General features: G+C 40.3%; 1 protein-coding gene across 2 annotated transcripts in view; it reads right to left on the bottom strand.

Annotated features, from left to right (window-relative positions):
- The window catches only part of nfic (nuclear factor I/C), a 230,892-nt gene that overhangs the window by 50,696 nt on the left and 162,569 nt on the right, over window positions 1–17,627 (bottom strand). For both annotated transcript variants that reach the window (XM_037535935.1, XM_037535936.1), the window contains exons 5-6: window positions 11,967–12,090; window positions 9,686–9,810 (exon numbers count right to left, since the gene is read on the bottom strand). In XM_037535935.1, the coding sequence (XP_037391832.1) occupies window positions 9,686–9,810; window positions 11,967–12,090 (249 nt within the window). The remainder of the gene's footprint in view (window positions 1–9,685; window positions 9,811–11,966; window positions 12,091–17,627) is intronic.

The following is a 17,627-nucleotide window of genomic DNA, read 5'->3' as shown; positions in this document are numbered from 1 at the left end:
GCTTCGGACCAGAGGGGATAACATTCACTGCCACAAGCTTCAAGGAGCCTTGGATTTGGCTTGTACCTCCTTTGAGCACTGTCAGAAGGTTCTCACCATTGCTGCCCAGGAGTACCACACAAGCCTTCCCAGTTCGGCTATGCTCCGACCCAGCTGTCTGGTCAGTCATTTAAAGATCTGGCTCTTGTCAAATTCTTCATGCTTACTCATTTCTTCCACATCCAACACATCTACGAGAAGCAACTGTTCATTCGTTGTTTTTGGGAAATGTTTTATTTTCTAGTTTTCTGCTCTTTATCCTTTGTTGTAGTTGTCATTCGTTGGTAAGCATGTTCCTGTTGAAAAGTTATTTTGAGAAGGCCACTTATGTTCTGTTCTCGTGGTTTGAACAGTTATAGCAAAAGGACAGGAACACAACACTGGGGTTACGACATCAACTCTGTACTTTTTATGACAGAATCCAAATGTATGAGAACACTGACTTGGGTCTTTGACAATACCAAGGGTCCTGGGGGTGGGGAGATTTACAGTATAAAGCTTCTGGTCCAAAAAATGGTCTTTGGACTGTGGTGAGACGAGGCTGGAAGCAGGTGTACTGAGCGCTCTTTCTTCAAATAAACCACTTTTATATCTGCAAACTCTGGTTCTCCAGAATCTCTGGCTGTCAAAGATCAAATATTTACTTCAATGGCCATGAGGATGGAATCAGGTCCATTTTCTATATTGACTGCAGTAAAATTGTGAGTAAGACCTTTTAAGAAAAAACTCGACTGCCAAACAGAAGACGTACCGTTTGTGTTTTGTCTTGTGTTTTGTGTCTTGGACCTTGACAATAGTCACACGGGTCACAGGCAGAGAAGTAGGTTGCATAAGTCCTATTGATTTTGGGTTGCGTAAATCCTAAATAGCGAAAATGAGTTGGCATGACGGCGCTCGTGGTTCCGGTACTAAGCGGGGCTCACGGTTTAGTTCTATGGGCCTGTGATCCAGAGTTAAACATGCAGGAATTTTTTTTCCTCTTTACCCAAACTTGTGGGGTTTTCTCATCTAATTTAACATCTACAGTTAAGTCTCAGCCTTCCATGTATGCATTACCTCACCATATAGTATACTTCTGCTACTTTGATTAATCGATAAGTGCTTTTAAAGAGCTCTGGAAACAAATGGTGCAGCCAACAATAAAGGAAACCTCTTGCATCTTTTACACAGTGATAGGAAACGAGGTAGCTCAGAGAAAGTTCTGTTGTACATGCTGGTGTTGATTAAATGATTTTGCTGTTGTCAACAGTGATATGAACGTGATGTAACATAATGACAGCAGATTTAAAAGAGCAGGTTCCTTCCCTTTTTTTGGGTTCAGAGCCTGACGTCCTGGGTGGCGGAACCATCTAAGCGTTGGCCCTGTCATCAGGAGATAGTGAGTCCAAGACAGCGCAATCGGCCTCACTCTCTAGGTGGGTTGAATGACCCCCGCCTCTCTCCCATCGCCCTTTTGTTAGTTGATGTAGCTGAACGCTTTTGGCTCTCCAATGATGTTGCGTGAGTGGCAGTTTCAAAAGATGCAGCAGCGCTTCACAGGTTTCGGAGGAAGCTTGCACCAGCCTTCGCCCTCCTAGCGCTGGTGGTAGTGAGTGACTGGGGGAGTCCTAACTACTAGGTGGAATTGAGTTTGACTAAATTGGGGAGAAATAATAATAAAAAAATATATATATTTCCCAAAAGTTAAAACTGTGTCAGTTTCTTGTTTGTCAATACTGTTTTCACCCTTAATAAAACGATGTTTGTAAATTAGCTGTCCCTAAAAAAAAAATCACAAACCTATTTGTGATTGTAATTGCAACGCAAACAACTCTGCAGCCCACAACCACCACAACTCCATTCCAACCACATGCACAAAAACCCACAGAATCCTCTCCCACACTCCTCCTGAAGTGAACTTCCCCCTACACAGCGGTGAGTGAATGAGTGTCCTATCCTACACAAACCCCCTCACACGAAATCATAAGTAGATCACAGCGTGGTTTATATAACGACTGCATGGCCTACTTTGACTCCAGCCAGGTTTGACCAGGTGTTTGAGTTCTACTGGAGAGAACTGAAGCTGCTTATACTGCACTTCACTGCACTTTGCAGATAGATACTTGTACACGAACACTTAAGAGATTTAGATAGCGAACCAGATCCATTACCACACCATGTCAAAGGTTTTGATTTAATGGACTCATTATGGCTATCAGATATATTCCTGCTGCATGCTGTATGCTCCTGCTGCTGGTACATATTTTAACATTGTGACAGGAAAATTCTCACAACTGCAGTGTTCCCCTTACCATAGAAATAAAAGGGTGGGGTCAGTAAGCTGGATTACCCCCTTCTAAGTGTTATTCCTTTTCCCCAGCAAACAGTAAGATATACTGTAAGAACAACATAAGAACAACATTGTGCTCATGCTGCATGCATACACCAGCATTCATGACAATGACTGTCTGCCAGAATGAACCTGAAACTCATTTAAAGAGTATTTTACTCTTGAAGCGGTAACCAAGCTGCTGCTGCACTGTTTATGCTCTTCTGCTGATCAGCTGAAGCTTTTATACCAGCTGTGCACAGAGAAGCGGACAAGGTGCACACAAAGTGCATTTTTACATCAGGAGTCTGCAGGCTAGTGGTTTCTATCTTGAGATGCTACATGCAACATTTTCTGTCTAGGCCCATAGCCACAGCTTGTATTTCACGTGTGGTGAAAGGGAGACTGTGCAGGTTTATTTAGAGGAAACAAGATCACATGCCTGTGTTTGCAACGGTCCTACTCAGAGAACGAAAGCATTGGTCACCCACTGTATCCTCTTGCTGTGATGTCAGCACTCATCAGCGAACAAACCCTTCAGTTATTTAACGGCTTATATCCCAGTTTTATTTCATCCTTATCTTTCAATAGCTACATGGAGAAAGATGTAAACTGCAACCTTAAAAAGGGGTTCTTAGGGACTTTTTAATAAAAGCAACAGATATATGTAGAACCATGTCTGGTAAAACTCTTACTCTGTGTGATGAACCTCTTGTGTACAGTTAAAAAAATTCTATCTAGCACCCTCAAGGGTTCTACCATTGGTATGACTTAGTAACCCTGTTTTGTACCATACAGAGTTCCAAAAGGTGCCATAGAATGAATAGTTCTCAGATGTCACAGTGTCAATCGCTGTGCAAAACTACTTAGTTTTGTCCAGGGTTCAAGAAACTATCCAGAGTGAAATGTGCAGAACGAACCAACAACTTTGAATTAAAGTCATCCAGAATCTTTTTATACATGTGGGAGAAGAAGTTTCCTATATGTCAGTGTCCAGTTGCACCAGCTGCGCGTAAATTCAAATGTAGGCTAGTTGTAACCTAAGTGTTTAGTAAGTTCAGGTTTATGCATTACTAAATTGGAACGAGTTGTTTAAAGTTGAGCTTAGCATTCACTAAATATTTACACCCCCCTCAGCAGGTTTAGGCTTTAGGGGAACCACCAGAAACCAGGTAGAAAACACAAAAAAGACCAAAAACATGACTTTTTGCTCAACTAAACAAAAAATTCTAAACACTATATGCTGGAATTTTACTTAGAGCTCTAATACGCACCCTGGTTTAAACTGAAGCTAAACACCCACAGGTTCAGTTCTGTGATACTCAGCAGCCCAAACAGCTAAACTGATCGTCATGTTAAAGCGACATATGCGTTAGTTCGTTGTTACTAGTTATGACACGACTTACGGACTTGTGGTGCAGCCAAATTCAGTTAAAGGATAGTTTGAAACTAACTAGTGTAACTAAGGACTCAGTAAAGACTTTACGCACAAGCTTAACTATAAACTCACACAAACTTGGCGCAACCCTGTCCAGTTTTTGGATATTTTCCTTTCCACCTTAAAAGGTGTCGCAGTTACATTCTGGCACTGTGTATTCTGAAGACTGTACAAGCTGTAGTATTTAAGGTGGAACTGAACATTCAATTAAAAAGCTGGCGAACAGGAAGCCAACTTCAGCCTCGTTTAAAGATGAACATCATTAATGCCTGTCAGGTAAGGTCCTTGGGAAGGGCATGAAAAATGCCAACATCCATTTACAGCTTGGAACGATACAATTTCTGCAAATAGTCTGCCGTTTCCATTCCTGTTGCTCTGTTGTCATTGTTTCTCTGTGGGATGTGGGCTGGTGTATGTACATTTTGGAGGTGTAAATATAAAAACTATGTCATGTAACAGTTTCTGATTTTGGAAGTTCCACGTAATAAATTCTCCTTATTAGCTACGCCAGTGTAAATACAGTTTTCCATTCTACGGCACCTTTAAGTTACAGGAGTAAAAGACGAAAGCCTGGACACTTTGGAATCTCCAGGTCGGTTAAAAAGTAAAATCATTTTTGGGTCAAGAGAGTTTCAATATGTGCTTTAAACAAAAGTTTGGACAAGAAAACTGTCAAATCATTATTTAAATCTTGCTCTTTATACGAAGGAATACTCTATTCTGCACTGAGCTTTATCATCCAATAATTTCAAGTGCTCTCACTGTCTTTTATTATTTTTGCTCTTTAAGCTTAAACAGCCACATGAAAAGCACTGAAGTGGTGATGTGGATGTCCAGCATGAAGCTGTGATGCATCCAAATATACCAGCTACACCAACTGTTCCAGTGCTCCACTACTGCTCTTTACTGGCACTGATTTCATAGGACACTTTACACTGTTCCAGCGCTCCACTACTGCTCTTTACTGGCACTGATTTCATAGGACACTTTACACTGTTCCAGTGCTCCACTACTGCTCTTTACTGGCACTGATTCATAGGACACTTTACACTGTTCCAGTGCTCCACTACTGCTCTTTACTGGCACTGATTCATAGGACACTTTACACTGTTCCAGTGCTCCACTACTGCTCTTTACTGGCACTGATTCATAGGACACTTTACACTGTTCCAGCGCTCCACTACTGCTCTTTATTGGCACTGATTCATAGGACACTTTACACTGTTCCAGTGCTCCACTACTGCTCTTTACTGGCACTGATTCATAGGACACTTTACACTGTTCCAGTGCTCCACTACTGCTCTTTACTGGCACTGATTCACAGGACACTTTACACTGTTCCAGTGCTCCACTACTGCTCTTTACTGGCCCTGATTCATAGGACACTTTACACTGTTCCAGCGCTCCACTACTGCTCTTTACTGGCACTGATTTCATAGGACACTTTACACTGTTCCAGCGCTCCACTACTGCTCTTTACTGGCACTGATTCACAGGACACTTTACACTGTTCCAGCGCTCCACTACTGCTCTTTACTGGCACTGATTCACAGGACACTTTACACTGTTCCAGTGCTCCACTACTGCTCTTTACTGGCATTGATTCATAGGACACTTTACACTGTTCCAGTGCTCCACTACTGCTCTTTACTGGCACTGATTTCATAGGACACTTTACACTGTTCCAGTGCTCCACTACTGCTCTTTACTGGCACTGATTTCATAGGACACTTTACACTGTTCCAGTGCTCCACTACTGCTCTTTACTGGCCCTGATTCATAGGACACTTTACACTGTTCCAGTGCTCCACTACTGCTCTTTACTGGCACTGATTCACAGGACACTTTACACTGTTCCAGTGCTCCACTACTGCTCTTTACTGGCACTGATTCATAGGACACTTTACACTGTTCCAGCGCTCCACTACTGCTCTTTACTGGCCCTGATTCATAGGACACTTTACACTGTTCCAGCGCTCCACTACTGCTCTTTACTGGCCCTGATTCACAGGACACTTTACACTGTTCCAGTGCTCCACTACTGTTCTTTACTGGCCCTGATTCATAGGACACTTTACACTGTTCCAGCGCTCCACTACTGTTCTTTACTGGCCCTGATTCATAGGACACTTTACACTGTTCCAGTGCTCCACTACAGCTCTTTACTGGCACTGATTCACAGGACACTTTACACTGTTCCAGTGCTCCACTACTGCTCTTTACTGGCACTGATTCATAGGACACTTTACACTGTTCCAGTGCTCCACTACTGCTCTTTACTGGCACTGATTCATAGGACACTTTACACTGTTCCAGTGCTCCACTACTGCTCTTTACTGGCAGTGATTCATAGGACACTTTACACTGTTCCACTGTTCCACTCCACCTCTGTTCTATTTATTATTGATTTGTTCTCGAAAGTGTGTGATCTATAATCTGTATTCTTTCTGTGCAATAATTCTTAGATGTGCAATATTATGTATAACGCTATAAGCTGTCCAAGGAATGTGCAACTACAACTGCTACCTCACCTGTCTACTGTCTATTGACTGTTTTAGAATATATAGTTTTGTAACCCTTTTTGCTTTATATGTAAGATTTTTGATAGTTTTTTTTTTTATTTAGCCTTATGTTTAGATATTTTAGCCTTACGTTTAAATTGTTTTGTATATAGGAAGTGCCGTTGGATTGCTGCTCAATTTCGTTGTACATTGTGCAATGACAATAAACGCATCTTATCTTATCTCTTATCTTATCTTATTTATTTATTTATTTTTAATTTTTCCCCAGTTTTTCCCAGTTTAGTCGTCTCCAATTCCACCTGCTAGTTAGGACTCCCCCAATCACATGATATTTTTTGCTGCTTGTATAAGTAAAAAGTTTTGGAACAAAGTAAAATATGACAAATTTTAGTGTGTAATATCTACTTCTTTGCTGAATTTAACACAGGTTGGTGCCAGGTTTTTTCTTTTTCTATGCGCCTTTGTACCTTATTTCATAACAAGTGTAACCCAACCAATGGCTGTGTTAGTGGGAATTCAACTGTTGTACCCTTAAACCCTCATCCTCCAATCAGAACTGCAGGTGAATGAGTAGGGGTGGGTGTTTGAAGATAAACTAGACTGACCTGGGAACATGTAAAGAGAGGAGAGCCTTGTGTGTGTCAGTGAGTCCTTTAGGTTTCTGGTAGTTTGGTGACTTGGTGACTCTGCTGTTGTTAAAATTGCAGCCACGTTAGTTTTAGTTCTGCCTTGGCCTCACTTTGTCTGTCTGTCTGTTTGTCTCTCTCTCTCTCTCTCTGTCTCTCTCTCTCCTTCTAGTGCGATAAGTGGACAGGCAGTTTGGATGCCTTTACATCTAACAAGGTAGTATCACTTTGTATAGACACACTAGGTAAAGGGTGAATGCCACCTGCTGTATTTATGGGCAAGTTAGGTCCAGTCAGGCAGGTTTGAGGTTTCATTGCTTTGGCAGTGTCCATAGTCCACCATTAATGCTGGCTTTGTATACAATATTCTTCACATACATAGACTCCCAGCATACTTTTGAAAAGTAAAGCGTTGTGTAAACGTGATACTCCCGTCATCTGTGTCCCTCCCTTCCACCCCTCATCACATACTCCATGTGGCTTCCCTGTTACCCCTAGATACTATCACAGGGGCACGTAACAGTGTCATACAACAGAGAACAAACAATTTAAATGGTTAAAAATTATTATTAAAAAGTGTGTTAACTCATTTGCACTTAGAAAATCAGTAAAACCTGAGCAGTTTAATTTGAGCAGGGATGCCCGACGTTTGTTCTTTTATGCTAAAAGCTTTGCAGTTATTGTTTTTTTCCCTTTATGAATGCCCTTATCTAATTAGAGTAAGTAAAACAGAAAAGAAGTCAAGGTGTCCCCAAACTTTTGATGGGCAGTCTGTGCTGGTACATGTAGATGCTGAAAGCACAGAGCGCTCCGGCGCGGGATGACAGCCTGCGGGACGATGAAAGAGGAGCGCCGGGCTGCTGTGCTTTCTGCAGACTCCCACAAAAACGGGAGTTCATGAATTAATGAAGACCTGCGGCTCTGTTTAGGAAATTCAAAGCCAAGTACGAGCAGCAGCCTGTGAGCAAAGGCTTTCTGCACCCCGACCCCAAAAAGACGATATGTTTGTCATTCACTCTTTCCAAAGTACTTCAAAAGTGTTGATTAAGGCTCAATAAATTTAGCCGTGAGACAATTTAGGTCACTGCATATTACCTCCTACACCCACCGGAGTCAGCGTGACCGTTTTCCAACCTCTCCCTATTAAACAACCAGTTTTTATTACTTACAACTATTATAACTATAGTATTCAGACCTTAAATATTTACAAGGATTATAATATTTGTTTATATTGTTATGGTCTATTTAATTGAGATAGTAATAAGATATATATATACAAACAAAATCACAATTTATATGGTACTTTCTACTGAGAGGTGTCTGACCCAAACCCTAACCCTTTAATTTACACTTGTGAAAATGACACATACGTTTTTTGCTTTTTGTTTCCATGTTTTTAAGATCGTTCTGATTTTAAGTTAAGCTGAAATACTTAGTGTAAACTAAGACTTAAGGCAAACTATCCCAGAAGCTGGAAATCAGTGTGGAACATTAAGAAATGTCACTACTGAAAGACAAATTAAGCAAACTATTTTGTGTTTTAATGAACAATATGATGATTTTATGTGTGTACAGCTGTTCAAAGCTGTGTGTGCTGGTCAAGCGCTGAGTTAACCTTAAAATAAGCTCAAATTCACACCGCCAATACAGTCACTACTTCAATATTGACTGGCAAAATTAAATGTTCAATCATTTATTAATTTTATCAGTTTGGTAGAATGATCCATATATGCAAATGTGCTGTATTGTGGCTCATTCAAACAAGCAGTCTTGGCTGAAACACCTCTGCTACCTTTATTTTGAATGGGCGGGGCTAAACTAGAGGCTAGATAGGTTTTACAAAGGTTTTACAAATATATGTAAATAAGTTGGTTTTTGTGACGTCACAAAAACTGTGAATACAAAACGGGCTGTGTTAACAGCTTAGTCTCCATAGTTGCACTGCATGGACTGGGATGTAAATTGTGAAACTTGATCAAAACAAAATTTTACATACCACGTCAAACTGTAATACAGTGAGCAGCAGTGGTTTTAACCCTCCTCCTGGAGAGATACTTTACTGCAGAGATTATTTTCGATCTACCAACACTAGGACATCTGATCTAGCCAATCAAGGACTCAGACTATTAATAAAGCAAAACAATGTGAAAGAATCTGTTAACTGTAATAAAAAAAAGAAAACTAAATGAAAACTATTATGTCCACTGCAAAACTAACTAAAATGAAATGGAATTACAGAAAATAAACCTTTGGTTTGTGTTTGTGTTTTTTCAGTGTGTCAATGAGAGCGCAGAAGTGACTTATAACAAAAAAAGGAAAAGAGGAAATATATCGCCGCTGTCGGAACAAAAAATTCTCCATTTTTCAGTTGTTGACATCATTTGAAGATGCCTGTTGCTCTTTCCATTGTGTATAAATTTCATGCTGAATGGACCAAAAAAAACGGCCCAAGATGACATGCTAACAAGTCTGGCTCCATTTACTTACATTAAAAATAAAGTATATTTTTTCCTTTTCCTGTAAAGTTACAATTTTGGAGATAAGAGGTTTTGTTCTGACAGCAGTGACAAGCTTTTTGACTGTTTCTGTTTAGATAACGGTATTTAAAAAGGTAATTGGTATAAACACTGACAGTAAGCTGTAAAAAGCTGTCCTGGGGCTGATAGTGTTGTAATGATATAGATGTGTGTTTTTCACAGTACAACTCTTGGCATTGCACTGTTCCTCATTAGTATTAGTGCAGTCAGCTAACCTCCTTCCATCTCATCCTGCCAGTTTCGGGAGCTGCTAGCTGGAGAGTTTGGAGAGGCGTAGTACTCGCCTCCGGGGCTGGTGTCTATATCACCCTCAACAGAGCTGGACTTTTGCCTCTTACTTCTGCGAGAGAGAGAGAGAGAGAGAGAGAGAGAGAGAGATTAATAGAGAAGGAGCAAGGCAAATGCACTCTTTCATAGCAACTGTTCCCAGATTTTACAGAAAAACAACTTACCATGAAACTGAACTTGTTTATAAATACAGCTCTGCAGCACAGCACTTTAAACTGGAAAGTCAAAGTTATTTAATAACTCTGTTTCACTATTTAGCGCTCTGATACAGTACAGTGCAAAAGTTTAAGAGCTATTTATCTGGCCAGTATATATTATTTTCCTTTCATTTTTAAAAATGAAAAAATGACATTAGTGCTTTTATTTGTGAATTATTACGTATCTGTCTGTCCGTCTGTTTAACTATCCATCTAATACTGTTTTTTTCATTGTTACATTTTGGAAAAAAAAGACTTACATCTGTATATCTGTAATTTTTTGTTTATTTCCATTTAATAATCATCAAGAATGCTGTATATAAAATGTATATAAACAATAAAATTATTGCAGTAATACTCTTATTTCATACATTTTTTGTTCAAAACAAAAGGGTCAAATTCTTGGAATGCTCAAAGGAAAACTATCCAATCAGGATCGTCTTCTCTCTGATACCTAGACAGAGACAGCTATGCGAGCTCTCCCATTGGTTATGACTTCAGGAGCTGAACTGAAGGCCTCACGTCAGATTAACCGACTTCCGGATATGACTGTGAACTTGAGCCGGAGTCTAAGCAGGTTTCATTCAGCTGGCGGCAGATCTGTGTCATGGTTTTTTATTCTAAAACTGCAACATCAAAGGTAAAATTTTATGATGTTGGTTACAAGCTTTGAATGATCATATTTAATCTAGAAATAAACTCATATTCACCAGTGTTAGCTTAGCATTCATTTACTATTAGAAATCAGTGTTGTGAGACTACCTACCAATATACCTACATTAGTATTAAGAATGTAACATTCACTCGTAGAGGTTTCCAAATGCAGTACAACGAATACAATGCAGATGTTTCGTCTCCTAAGCATGCTGCTCTTCTTTGGTATAATACATAATCAAATACAGTCAAATGCAAAAGTTTGGGCATCCCTAGTCGAATTCCATTTACTGTTTCTTTTCTGATCTCTGTAGAGGAGGTGTTAACATTTTCACTTCAACAAGTCACCAAATATGTAATTTGGCCTGGGGATGTTCAAACTTTTGGATATGACTGTATCAGCTTAGCATAACATGATGTAACTTTCATCAACATCTGTCTGATACTGATAATATTTATTTAAAAGTTATCTGCAGTTTTCTATACAAGCTGATATCAGCGTGCCTCCCCAGACAAAATGTGTGATCAGAGGTTGTAACTATAGACGTGCCGTCCTTTGGAAAAATGCTATGAGACAGACACACTCTGTCTGGATATTGGCTACTGGATCTCCCGCTCTGTGCTCCCCAGCCACTCAGATGGAGCAGGCTGCCAACAGGCTCACTTTGTTTTAGCTTTGCAGTGCGTTTAATGGAAAATAAGAGCATTAATCAGAGCTGGAAAGTCTGGAACAGAGAGAGAGCAGATAAATCACACAGCCTGCAGCCACCTTAACAACACACATACACACACATTACATACACACTCATGCAGCAGTGTTAAGTTAATCTGGATGGATGGATGGATGGATGGGTGGATGGATGGATGGATGGATGGATGGATGGATGGATGGATGGATGGATAGATAGATAGATAGATAGATAGATAGATAGATAGATAGATAGATAGATAGATAGATAGATAGATGGATAGATAGATAGATAGATGGATGTTTCCAATAACATAAAAACAATTAGTATGATAAGATGGATGGATGGATGGATGGATGGATGGATGGATGGATGGATTGATGGATGGATGGATGGATGGACGGATAGATGGATGGATGACCAAGAAAACTGTACAACGTGGAGATTTAACTTTTAATAAACGTATTATCCAGAATTAAGTTAAGATATGTAGAACGTCCACAATACGGCAAGTGATTCCAAACGCCTGAATACTGCTGTACATGCACACTTCAGCATTCACGCAGGCTGTGCGTGACTGAGGCAGGTTTGTGTGTGTGTGTGTGTGTGTGTGTGTGTGTGTGTGTGTGTGTGTGTGTGTGTGTGTGTGTGTGTGTGTGTGTGCTGACCCGCTGGAGGATGTGCTGGGTAGGGTTCTCCTCATGGCCACGCCTGTGGGGTTGAGATCGTAGGCCAGGTGCCCCTGTAGTTCCCCAAGAGAGAAGTTTGGCCCTGTTCCCGTCACCACAGGTGCTATACATAAAAACACAGAAGCTGAGATTAGAGATGGGCAAGATATTGTCTAAACAGTGTAATAGCTGTATTATACCAAAAATACATATTTTTAGCTAAATTATAAAGTCTATAAAATCCAAAAATGAAGAAAGTGTCAAAATGATTGAAAAACACAAGAATGAATCATAAAGCTGTGTGATTGGTTTGTTGGTTGCTCTAATCTGAGCATCTGTCATTTACCATCTTCAGGAGGCCAGAGAAAGGGGTGGGAGTCTAATGCTATAGGTCTAAGCCCTAAAGGGTAGCACTGTAGTATAAGACAGTTTAAAAGTTGCATACATAAAGGACTCCACTGTAATATGAATCAGTGTTATAGGTTGAAGCTCTATAGAAGTGCACTGTAAAATAAGGCAGGTTATATCCTTTAAGGACAGCATTGTAGTAAGAGAAAGTGTTACATGTTATAGCCCTAAAGGACAGCACTGTAGTATGAAGTATTGCTACAGGTAACAGACATCAAGAAAATGTTGCAATATGATGTGGAGTTACAGTCAACAATGATGGCCAATAACTGTATGAGGTTGTGTTACAGATTAAAGATTTACAGAAAAGCAATGCAGTATGAGGCTGTTTTACTGGTTACAGCCCTAAAGGAGAGCATCTTGGTATGAGGCAAAGTTACATATTACAGCCCTAAAGGACAGTAGTGTAGATTGAGGCAGTTTTACATGTTATAGCTATAAAGCACAGCATTGTAGATGGAGGCAAGTTTTACAGGTTACAGCCCTAAAGGACAGCATTATAGTACTAGGCAGTGCTATAGATTGGAGCTACAAAGAACAATATTGCAGCATGAGGCAGTGTGACAAGTTACAGCCCCACAGGATAGCATTGCAGTAGGAGGTCATTTTAGGCAGGTTACAGCCATAAAGGACAGCATTTTAGCATGAGGCAGTGTTACAGGTTACAGCCCTAAAGGACAGCATTATAGTACATTACAGCCAACAGCCCTAAAGGCCAAGTGCGTGGTTAAAGAGGAGAGTGAAGGACTGTCCTACAAAATAAAGACGGTAGGGACGTTAGTATGAAGAAGCGCTGGATATATGCTAAAACCCTTGGCTGTTATATGAAGCTGTGTCAGGAGTTACAGCCCTAAAGGACAGTCTTGTAGTATGAGGCATATAGAACAAGACTGGGCTCTATGCTCAACTCATATAGACAATGAAAACAATGGCCGGTTTGTTCCAGCAGGTAATGCTTATTAACAGAGCACTTTTGCCAGAGCTGTTCCCCAGGCAGCCAATCACTCCAGCTCCATCTAACCGCAGAGTCTCGCTCTACCACACGCTCACACACGCAGGCAGTTAAATCAAGTTAGGTCAAGTCAAAGTTTATTTATATAGCGCTTTTTACAATACGTGTTGTTACAAAGCAGCTTTACAGTAAATCTGTGTCCGAGCTCCAGTGAACAAGCAAAAGGTGACAATGGCAAAGAAAAACGGCCTCAATTGCAAGATGAAGAAACCTTGAGGGAAACCAAGACTCAAAAGGTCAACACCGGACAGCAAAACAATAACTCAACAAGAGCAATATATTAATATAAAATATTAAATATAGAGAACCAGCCTGTTCTTGGAAAGAAGTATTTAAATTAACCCAGAGGTCAGCAACCCAAATGTTGAGAAAAGCCATTTTGTTCTTTCAACAAAAATGAAACCACCTTGAGAGCCACAACATTTTATGTCCATCTTACCATCTTGGCTGTAAATATGTCTCAGTAAGTGCTGATGTCCTAGTATAGGCTAAAAATATAGTATAAACAAAACCACAGACTTAGGCTTTACGCTTTAGTTCAGTCACAGCCACTTTTCTCACATCTCCAGCAGGAAACTTTTCCACAAAAGTACAACAGTTTTTTGAAAAATGTCTCTTAATGTTAGATTGTTTACGAGGCTGATGTCAGCTTGTCACTTGCCAGCTTCTTGTTCGAATTTTCCCGTTCCAACTTAAATGGGACCTGACGTGTCTGAATGTAATTGATGCGCCATTTAAGGTAGAAGGGGAAATTTTGAACAAGAAGCTGGCCAACAAGAATCTGACTTCAGCCTTGCAACTTTTTAGTGTTTGACAATTTATCCTTGCAGATTAAACATATCAGGAAACCAGCTGGAGTGATTATAAACACAAATAAGTCCATTCGTCTCAAAATGATCAATGTTTGTCTTATGTTACCGTTAGCTACTAGTTAGGCGAGACTGTTGTCTGAGTTGCTATGGTGACCAACAGTCTGTGTGCCAATCTTCAGGGTTAAAGGGTGAATTATCAGTTCTACACTAACACCAGTGTCTAAGACCATTTATTGTTTACCATTTATGGTGTTGAAGGATCAGCAGAGCTTTATTTTACTGTAAAGGAGGATTATTTTATTTTTACCTACAAATCTAATTCAGCTGTGAAGCAGCAGTAAAAGAGCCACATGCAGATTGCGTGTTGCCGATCCCTGGATTAACCAATAATAACCAGTGTTAGAGGCCTATCAGAGTAACAATGAGACACAGATCTATGAAAATCAGCCACTGTTACTAATGAAAACCAGTGACTGCTGATAGGAGCGTATCACAGTGAAAATGAGAGTTACATCCATGAATGTCAATAACCACTGTTAGGATATGAAAAGAGGGTTCATGCAACTATGGTTAAAGCAGAGAAATACACTTAAATGTGATGCTGCATATCTTCTGGTGTATGTGCAGTAGGTAAATATGCAGTTTTTTCCCTGGCTCAACTAAATTAATCTGGGAAAGGCAGGCCAAAAGAAGATTTGAGCATTTAGTGAAAACACGCCCGGCCATCTCTCAGGACGCAAATTTTATTTGGAGACTAAATCAACACAGCGAGATGCTTTAACAGTCACATATTGCAAAAACAAACTCTATGCAGATTCCATCCCTCTGGGTTAACATAATGAGAATCTCTATATAATTACAGGCAGTTCTGAGAGCCGACACAATTCTCAGACTGCATTGACTCCTACAACAATGAAGTACTAAAGAAAAAGTATATGCTGGTTTAGCAGATCTTGGTAGACTGCGGAGTCCATTCCAGTCATTTTGAGGTCTGCAGGGACTCCTAAATGCGGCCTAATTTAATTGCAGAATCTGATTTGTTACGTCCACTGTGAGGTATTGACACACAGCACTAAATCCTGACTCAGGGGGTGTTTCATTTGACGGTTCCTATAGGCGCCACTTCGTTTTGACAAATGATATTCCTCTTTCAGCTCTATGATTAAAGAAGACGCTGAGCCCCTATTTCATTTCTGATGAGGCTTGTTAGATATGGATGAAGTGATGAATGTTTACACTGAAATGAAATGCAACTTTCAGTATGTAATCTAAACACATTTTGAGAAGATGAGCAGCAGGTGATAAACTCCATTAATGCTTCCATTCACTTCAGTTTGATGTTACAGTTTCACTGGTTTTATGTTGGGTGACAGCCTAAAGTGATTCTCTCGCAAAAAAATTGGATTGTGTCCCAAACTTGGATTGAAGTTTTCTGATTCTGATACTGATTTTGATGAGTGCTTAAATTGGTTCCTAAATGATTCCAAAACAGATACATTGAGTGCATATACATGCACTCAGTAATTTACATTTACATTTCTGGCATTTGGCTGACGCTCTTATCCAGAGTGACTTACAATTTGATCATTTTACACAGGTAGGCCAAGGTGGTGTTAGGAGTCTTGCCCAAGGACTCTTATTGGTATAGTGTAGGGTGTTTGCCCAGGTGGGGATTGAACCCAAGTCTACAGTGTAGAAGGCAGAGGTGTTACCCACTACACTATCCAACCACATTACAGCCACAACCACTACAATCACTACAGTAATCTGATCATTACGGATTTATCTGATTATTCAAATGGTCATGTAAACTGCATACTCCGATCCAGAAATCTGATTAAGAAATCTGACAGAAAGAGCTGGATTTTAGCTCAATAATCGGATTTCTCAGCGCATCTAAACTCTTACTCTGATTTCTTTCGGAATTCTCAGTCTGTGCACGTGCAAAAACAGACTGGAAATGAATAAGCAGTGTTGCCGGGAGACAAAGCACTTCTAAAGCGATGAGGAAACCAAATACATTCTCGACGAAATGAGAGATTTACGTAATCTTCATCTTCTAGATCATGTATGTTCATATTTTCAGGTAAAGTGGCGCGATGTCCTTTTTAAAAAGCCACGGCGTGAAGTTTGAGTTTTACATTACATTTAAGCCACGTCTTCTTCTGTGAGTTGATAGGCTGGTTGCAAAGCAGAAATCTGATTACTGTCTGACTGTGTAGACCCAGAGTTTCACATTATCTGATTACTCAAGTGCATGTAAACGCATTGATCAGATTACAAAATCTGATTTTCTGTAGTTATCAGATTACTAAGTGTATGTAAATGTACAGAGTATGAGGCATTTCAAAATGCCTGGCATACCCACTTTAATTGATGCCCATGCTAATTCGCTAAACCAGAGTGACTGGCTGACTCTACTGCCAGGAAATGACATGTCCTGTATTCTGATTCCAGAAAACAAAAAGAAAGGCATTCCCAGAATTCCAGAGGAATGTCTTCCACCATTCCTGCCATCCTGTAGCTAACTTTGAAAGTTGGCAGGAGGCAAAAACTATCCCTATTGTGCTGTTGTTCCCGTGAAGGGCTGGTGGGGTGGGGTAAAAGTGAAAACAGAAATGGACTTGTGGGCTGGCAATAGCATCAGCTGACGGGCTGTGCGGCAGCAGTGCTTGTGGTAAGAAGGATATAGCGTGACTTTATCCGAACAGGCTGCATTATTTAGCCAGCTGACAGCTGCTTAATGAATGCCTTTACTATCTAATTTCACTCCCCATCCGTCACTCTGCATCTGACAGGCAAAACAATCAGACTACACGCCAGGTGCTGTGAGCAAAGAAGCCTTCCATCCTCGAATAAATCACTAAGTCACTAGGTCACTCATGTACTTACAACAACGCTCACTCATCAGTTCACTCACTCACTCACAAACTTGCTCACTCAGTCACTTACTTAAACAAACACACACTCACTCGCTTACACAAACACGTGCACACTCACTCGCTCCCACACTCACCATCTCACTCCCATACTTACTCACTGACCTACACAATCAGTCACATACTCACTCTCATGCACTCGATCACTCACTCACTTTGCCTCACACTCATTCACTCACATGCAGACTCACATTCACTCACTCTCTCTCACCTTGCCTCTCACTCATTCACTCACTCATTCACTCAGACTAAGAAAGTGATCTTATCGAGTGAGGTGATCTCACTGCACTGGCAATCTAATTTCCTTCAGTCATTATTTCTTAAACAGGGAAAATCAATAGTCAGTGCACCAAGTTCACTGGATAAGATCACTTTATATCAGTAAAAATGTCCAGAAACAGTTTGAATAATCCTATAATATTCTTACAACAATCTTCTAATGAGAAACAGTAGATATACTGCACGAATTTAAGATGCTTGACTTGCCAAG

Source organism: Pygocentrus nattereri, chromosome 28, assembly GCF_015220715.1.
Source record: "Pygocentrus nattereri isolate fPygNat1 chromosome 28, fPygNat1.pri, whole genome shotgun sequence".
In the NCBI taxonomy this organism is placed as follows: domain Eukaryota; kingdom Metazoa; phylum Chordata; class Actinopteri; order Characiformes; family Serrasalmidae; genus Pygocentrus; species Pygocentrus nattereri.
This window is presented reverse-complemented; position numbering and strand designations above follow the sequence as displayed.